The sequence below is a fragment of the Coffea arabica genome, chromosome 8e (assembly GCF_036785885.1).
Source record: "Coffea arabica cultivar ET-39 chromosome 8e, Coffea Arabica ET-39 HiFi, whole genome shotgun sequence".
NCBI lineage: Eukaryota > Viridiplantae > Streptophyta > Magnoliopsida > Gentianales > Rubiaceae > Coffea > Coffea arabica.
The window spans coordinates 46903292-46911209 of record NC_092324.1 but is presented as its reverse complement, the minus strand read 5'-3'; the positions used below and the strand labels follow the sequence as shown (position 1 = coordinate 46911209).

Sequence of the window (7918 nt, the reverse complement as noted above, 5' to 3'; positions counted from 1 at the left end):
TCATTCGACCGGTATGTGCCCCGAATATCAAGATAATCTGAGTGTCCCACTCAATAATTATGGAGATTTTTCACCATGGTCTCAAACGTGGTATAACCCTAATCCAAACGGGTATGATCAAGGATGGTGGGATAACTCCAGTTATAATTATACAACAGGGCCACTAGATTTTCAACAGCTAGAGTCTCAAGAACCGTCATCCATGTCAGGTATGTCTCTTGAAGAAATAGTTGAATTAATAGCTACTAACACATATCAAATTCAACAGGAGGTACATCAACTTCAACAGGAGACACAAAAGATGAGTGAAGAGATGAAAGAAGGAAGGCGTGAATGGGCATCTAAAATGAGCAAATTGATCTCTCCAGTTTATGAAGAATTGCCCTCACCGACTATTATCGACCATGAGGAAGATGAGAGTGCAATTATTCTGACAAAGGACATGGTATTGCAAGGGTCTCAAGAAGAAGAATCTAAAGATGCAGTTGAAAAGAAAGTTGAAGCGCAAGAATTGAGACCCCAACATCAAATGGTTCAAGTGAATGAATCCAGTGAACAATCTCCAAATGCGGTGACATCTCCTCCATTTCTTGATCAATATTTTCCTGACTCTTATTCTTTAATTTCTGTTAGTGAGATTGATTTTATTATACCAAAAAATTTTGAGTTTCATGACAGGAACAAGTTAAGAGTCACGATGGCAAAATATCTCAAACCAATAAGTGCTTGTGATGGAGGAGTGAATGAAGATTTAAGGTCATTACTTGGTTGTTTGGCGCAATCTACTGGTCCATGGAAGACCGTAGCTCGTGTGCTCAAGAATTACTCTATTTACGAGGGCTTTCAGGATCACATAGAAGATGAAGCACTGAAGCGAGCTACGCGATTTTATCCTCCATGAATAAACAGGGCAATGTCTAGCCAAAGACATTAAATAAAGGCGCTGCTTGGGAGGCAACCCAAGGCTTTTGTTTTAATTTTCTTATGTTTTTGGAGTTTTTGTTAAGTGTTAGTTGCATTTAGTGATTTGTTGCTTGGTGGCAGGAAAGTGGCAGTTAGACGTGCCCACGCCAGGTGGTCACGCCTGAGGGAAAGAAATTTTCGTTCAGGATCTGCGGACTCTATAGCAGTTAGACGTGCCCACGCCAGGTGGTCACGCCTGAGGGAAAGAAATTTTCGTTCAGGATCTGCGGACTCTACAGCAGTTAGGCGTGCCCACGCTAAGTGGTCACGCTAAAGGATAAAAAAAAAAAAAATTTCAACGGATGGTCAAAAGACTAGGGGCAGTTAGGCGTGCCCACGCCTAAATCAGAGGTTCCTTAAGTAAAAAAAAAAAAAAAAAAAAAAAAAAGCTTTTACGCGCCGCCGTGCGCGCGGACCACCAGTCGCGTGCCTCCCTCTACGCGACTCAGCCGTAGTTGCCCCTTTCGCTCAATCTCCAGCTCCAGTTCACCTCCAGGCAGATCGAGCAGCAACTCAGCCGCAGCAGCGCCCACAGCGCGTGACCTCCGCGTGCTTGCCAGCGCGCGTTCGACGCATGCACGGTGCTGGGTCCTCCCCTGCCCTCCATTTCACCCACAGCCATTCAAAGCTCCGGTGAATTCTTTCTTTATTTTTCTGTCTCTAAGTAGCTGAGGCCAGATTACTAGCTTTTATTAGCTGATGCCAGATTTTAATTTCTTAGCTGAGGCCAGATTTTTGATTTGCTAGCTGAGGACAGAAAATTTGTGCTTGTTTGGGTGCTGTGGCATATCTGTGGATTGATTGTTGATTATTTGGTTAACGTTGTGCCCAACCAGTGATATTTGGGGAAAGTTTTTACTCTGACTACCTGTTTAATTAATTTTTGGGAAAAATTGCTGTGTTTACCTAATTAATTGATTTTTGGGTTGAATTTGTGGTATTTGGGGAAAATTTTGCTGCTGACAGGTTTAATTAATTCTTGAGGGTGTGTTCATCGGCCGTTTCTGCACTTGTCTGTGATTGGAAGCTGTATTTAGTTGTCATTTGCTTTGTTGGCTGTTTGTTGACCTCTTTGGAATTCCATTTCCTTGCCTCCACCTTGCCCTCTGATTTCCAATGACTAAACCAAAAAATAAGGGCAAGAGCAAATGGACACTCGTATGGAGCGGATGGAGCGTCACATGGGCGGGATGGCCCAGAATTGAGCACAGCATCTCTATCACGTGGGTCTCCGCCCGCCTTTCCCTCTCCAGCCGTAGTTCAGTTCTGCCCTCCTCCGTTTTAAGGGAAGTGTCGTTGCCCCAATATCTCTGTTTTGCTCTTTCTTTGCTTACATTGAGGGCAATGCAAGATTTAGGTGTGGGGGGGTAGTATATTGGTTTTTTATTGAAAAAGTGCAAGTGTAGGCATTTTTGTTGGAATTTTTTGTTTGACTTTGTCAAATTTTGTCCAATTTTTGCCTATCTTTGTGCTTATTTGTGATTATTCCTAATAAACGATGGTTAGATGTCTCAAATTTTTCTATTGCTAAGATTTTACACTTTAAGGTGTTGAGTATGACATGGTTGATTTTAAGGGTATCTCTTTGGCGAATATTTGAGATTTTGTGACGTTTGCACTTTTTGGTTAACTTTTCTAAGTATTGTAAATATTTGTCTAGCATTTTTTTTTTGTGCAAATTGGTTCAACTATTAATTTTAGTTCTCCATGTTTAAGAAATGAAGCGGGTTTGTGTGGTATTTAATTTTATTTTTGGTGCTTATTTATGAATAATATTAGGCTATACTCCGCTAGTATCGTTGCCTAGTAACCGGGAGTCTTCACCACAAATGTCGACTTTCGCGTCAAAAAGCGACGATAGCTATGAGTATGTGGTTTTTAAACGATGATGGCTGAGTAACCGGGCTCCTTCATATGGCCAATGTCGGAGTTCGCGTCAAAAAGCTTGAATGGCTAAAAACTAAGCGTTCCCCCTAAAAAAAAATTCATCATTCATGTGTGGGGATATTCTAGAAAAAAAATATGTGCTAATAGTGAAAAATATGGAAGTGTTTGAATGAATTGTTAACCCGCTGATCCTTGAATTTTAATGTTGAGATTTTGCTTAATAGTTGAACCATTTGCTTATGGATGCTGGTTGAATATTTTATATTCTTAGATTAGTTAGTCATAAATTGAAAGAATCCTTGATCTTGAAAGCTAGTTGGAGAGATATTTCTTGAAAATTGCCACTAATACTTAACATGTGTTTTAATTGTATCTTGGCAATAGAAGATTTGAATAATACCATTGATTGAATTTGATTATTTGATTTGTTGTTTTCATGCTTGAGGACAAGCATGGTTTAGGTGTGGGGGAAATTGATAGGCCATAATTTGTTGCTAAATTTATAATTATTTTTCCCTAGATTTTAGCCAAACATTATTTTAATTGATTGATTTTACTTATATTTGGTATTTGGTACTAATTGTAGGAAGGTGGAGCAAAAAGAGATAAAAGATGTGATTTTTCAAGAGTTTTCTAATTCAAAAGGGAGTCTACGTGGATTATTAACGGAACAGTAGGAGGAAGTCTATTTGGTTTCAAAAAGCTAAAAATTAGGAAAATCAATTCCTTCAATTTCGTGGCTAGCAAAAGGAAAAAGAGGGAAGTATTAGACTCCTAGTAGGTCTGCTTGGCTTGGCATGAATTTCCGTTTGGCTTTGCTAGGTGGGGACCATCGAGAGAAAGCCACGGTGGTGGACCTTTGTATTTGGGCTTTGGCTAATTTGGGAGGAACGAAATACAAAGAAGAGAAAGAGCCGGATCCCGCGTGATAAAGACTTCAGCCAGCAACAAATTCGGATCTTCTTTTCACGGCAGAAATAAAAGAGCTTTGTTCTTATTACTTTTTAATTCCGGGGCTAGTTGGCCGATTTTGGCCAGGAACAATCTTGTAAACTTCAAATAGCTCTTTTGCACAGCTGGTTCTCCATTAATGGAGAACTAGCTTCTCAATTCTAGTCAAGGGGACAACTGAAGATATGGTTCAACAATTACTGTGAGATCTAATTTATTTTAATTGCTTCCTTCATTTATTGGTATTCATATGTTTCCTGCTTTTAACCGTTATAGCTCGTGTGGATGATTGATTAGTGCGCAATATTTAATTATTCACATAGGCTATTTTGCTAAATAGGGGTAATTGAATCCGTAATTGTTCGTTATCTCTATCTCAGTAGCAACTGGCGTAATTGGGTTTATGTCAGGGAAACATACGATCTAACTTAAACAAACCCTCGTAGCGTGTTTGTTAGTTAGGATTGGGCTTTTCTAATTATTAATGCAATCTAGAAATTAAATCCTACGGTCGTACCTAGGATTGTTTTTGGGTTAGAGAAATAGTTAACGGTCGTACCTTAACTATCGAGAAAGTAAGGAAAGGTTGGTTGTTTATCGCGTGTATGACAACTATAACCACTCTAGTAATAAATGTTGGAATTATCTTTGAATCAATGATCAGTGCGTGAACCATTTCTGAAGTGTATTCTTGGCTAGAGTTTCTCTAAGTTATTTCTTCTAATTAATTATTTTCTGCATTTAATTTCTTTAGTTAGCATTTAATCCAAGAACCCCCCATACTTTGGATTCTAGAAGAAACGAATTATCCCCAGTCCCTGTGGATTCGACCCTACTCACCGCTATATACAAAATCTGTATTTTTCTCGAGTAGGTTTTTATTATTGCACAGGTTCGGCACCTGTCACTAGTGGAGTGTAATTGACCCCTTCGAACCGCGCTTTGTTCCTAACTTTCCAAAAATTCCAGCAGATCAAAGATGGCATAACCGTGTGAGTAAACTGTAGGAACTCATTCATACCCGATTTAAACCACCAACTACCCATGTACTCCCGTACCGAGGCACCCACATACAAAATTACCGCAGGAGCACCAAAAAATTGCCATACTGCACCGGCTACCTCACCCCCACAAAATAGATGATCTAGAGTCTCGACACTAGCTTCAGAACAACAAAAACACTTTGAGGGACCCGAAATATCAAATTTACATATCGTAGAATCCAGTGGCAACCGATGTCGCAATAGTCGAAGCATAAAGAATGAAATTTTAAGCGGAACAACCGGATGCCATACCTGAGAAAAGATAAAAGACCTCGGCACATGCCTACGCACCAACTCGAAAGCTTTACTTACCGTGAATGCCCCAGATTGCGAGGGAGGCCAGACCATAACGTCCTCGTCATCCTCCACAATCCGCGGGAGGGTAAATTGGGCGATCTCAGCTACTATGTCCGCAGGCACCCATTTCGCAAGTAGTTGGTAGTTCCATCTGCCATTTAAGAAGAAGTCGGATATCCTGTGATCAGAAACACTTGCCAACCGCGAGGACAGCGGCCTAGAACTGAGCCAATTATCAAACTAGAAATGTGACCTCCCCGATCTAATAACAAAAGTAATGTACAGCTCAGCCACCTCCCGCACCTGAAGCATCCGGCGCCACGTGGATGAAGCCCTCACGGAGCCATCTACCATACTTGGGTGAGCATGAGCAGCATACTTCGCCATCATGAAACTAGCCCACAGAGACGACTTCTGTCGAAATCTCCATCACAACTTCACAGAGAAAGCCCTAACCACATCGAACAAGGATCGGAAGCCCAACCCGCCCTCCTCTTTAGCAGCGCAAAGGTCCCTCCAGCGAATCCAGTGGTGTTTGGCTATACCCTCAGCAGATCCCCAAAGGAAGTTAGCAAAAAGCCTTTCAATTATGACCAGCGTTGACTTCGGGGGATGAACCATACCCAGTAAATGAAGAGGGATCGAGGACAACACATATTTGATAAGAACAACCTTACTTCCTGGAGACAACAATCGATTCTTCCAAGAACTAATCTTAGAGTACACCATATTGCTCAAGTCCTGAAAGAAATCCTTCTTTTGCCTCCTGACAAATAGTGGGCAACTAAGGTAGCGTACCGGAAACTCCTTTTTGGAAAAGCCCGTGATTCGCTGGATTAAAGCTCTCCTGCCCCGAGACAACGTCGAGTGAACCATAAATTCACTCTTGGCAGTATTTATACTTTGTCCTGAGATACTTTCATACCTTACCAGCGTCTCCATAAGCAGTTTCAAGGAAGTCGTCGAGGCACTAGAAAAGATAAGAATATCATCTGCAAAACCCAAGTGAGTAATAGAAGGACAAGCCCTAGGCACCTTGAACCCACAAAATCCAGGGCACTGCAACAATTGGTTTAACATACGAGATAGGACCTCTGCTCCTAAAATAAACAAGGAAGGGGATAGCAGGTCCCCCTACCGGAGCTCTCGCGAAGCTGGGAAAAAGCCACAAGGATTCCCGTTAAGAAGAACCGAGAACCATGGATTTGATATCAAACGCCAAACCATATCTATCCACCTTTCGCCAAAACCAAATGCCCGTAAGACATTAATCAGGAAGATCCATGAGACCCTGTCATAGGCCTTTGTCATATCCAATTTCAATGCAACATTTTTCCCCTATTTTTCCTTTCAATCCCCGAAATCACCTCCTGAGCAAGTAAATAGTTATAAGACATTTGACGTCCCCGGACAAAACCACTCTGATTAGGAGAAATAATACGGGGCAGCAATGGAGCTAATTTATCTGCAAGAATTCGGGATAACACCTTGTTGAGGAAGTTGCACAGGCTTATAGGTCGAAACTGTGCAAAAGAAGCTGGGTTCTGCACCTTAGGATTTAACACAATGAATGTTGTTGCAACCCTCCTTGGCACTTCCTCTCCACAGAAGAAACTAACAACAGCATTATAAATGTCCTGAGCAATGATGTCCCAAGCAAACGTGAAAAACTTACCTGGATACCCATCAGGGCCCGCAGCACTATCCCCATCCATAGAAAATATCATGTGTCGCACCTCCTCCACCGCAGGAACTCCCTCCAACAACTCATTATCAGAATCCTGAATTAATTTGGGGATAATGGGTGATAAATCCCAAGAAGAGATAGGCACTGCCGAGAAGAGTGATGAGAAATACCATACAACATCTGCACCAATGCCATCCTCTGAATCAATCCAGTTGCCTTGCTCATCTTGGATCCGATGAACAAATGATTGTAATCTCCTCTGGTTAACTACTGAGTGAAAGAACTTAGTATTCTTATCCCCCAAATCTAGCCATCGGACCTTCAATTTTTGCCTCCAAAAATTCTCCTCCACAACCAAGCACCGCCGCCACTCAACATTTGCACGCTGTAAGTGTGAGGACCCGTAAATTTTTCTTATTTTATATTCTTTCATTTTATTTTCTCGCATGCATTTTCTTTATTATACCCTATTATATTGATTTTTTCGAGATTTTTATAAGTGAAAATAAGTGAAAATAGTTTTTAAATTATTTTTCTAGTATAAGTTAGTTCATGAGAAATAGAGAGTGTATATTAGACGTGGGACCCGCTAGTGGCGTTAAGTGCGATAAATTCGACCAATTAGGTAACGTTTTGTATACCGGGATTAGTTTATTAGGTGTTAAGAGATAATTAGAAGTTACTTAGACAGTTAATCTTGAAAAGACAAAAGGATAAGTTTAAACCCTAAAGGTGCTAGGTGTCACTTTCCGATTTGAGCTTAGACTTTGACTACTTTTCTCACCTTTACTAATACCTCAATTTTGACCCAAAAATCATCTTATTTCTACTCATCTTGGCCGAACCTCTTAGGGAGGAAAAGAAAGAAAACCTTCAACTTATATCTTTCATTTCTTGCATGGATCTTGCAAATCAACCGATTAAATCTTGAATTTGTCCATAAAAATGACTTGCTAAGGGTGTTTCAAGGACTTGGTGGAGTTGTTTTGGAAGAAAGAAACATAAACTACTACCTTTCTTGGGGTGTCAAGGTATTTTGCTTGGAAACTCACTTATGTTCCTAATAATGGTCAATTAGTAGCTTGTAGTG

At 40.7% G+C, this 7918-nt stretch overlaps 1 protein-coding gene across 1 annotated transcript; it reads right to left on the bottom strand.

The window, feature by feature from the left end:
* Positions 1 to 5570: 5570 nt before the first annotated feature.
* Positions 5571 to 7053, bottom strand: LOC140012821 (uncharacterized). The gene is made up of 3 exons (XM_072061142.1): positions 7015 to 7053; positions 6509 to 6922; positions 5571 to 6200 (listed from the first exon to the last, which is right to left on the bottom strand). Exons 1-3 carry the CDS (start codon positions 7051 to 7053, stop codon positions 5571 to 5573), a joined length of 1083 nt encoding a protein of 360 aa, XP_071917243.1.
* Positions 7054 to 7918: the final 865 nt, after the last annotated feature.

Bases quoted from the DNA above. Each gene is read 5' to 3' on its own strand.
- LOC140012821 (XM_072061142.1), bottom strand. From the start codon at position 7,053: ATGAGCAAGGCAACTGGATTGATTCAGAGGATGGCATTG. The intron at 6,923-7,014 runs GTGCAGATGTTG...AAATTAATTCAG, and splicing joins TGATTCAGAGGATGGCATTG to GATTCTGATAATGAGTTGTT. The intron at 6,201-6,508 runs GTGATTTCGGGG...CAATTGTTGCAG, and splicing joins ACTATTTACTTGCTCAGGAG to TGCCCTGGATTTTGTGGGTT.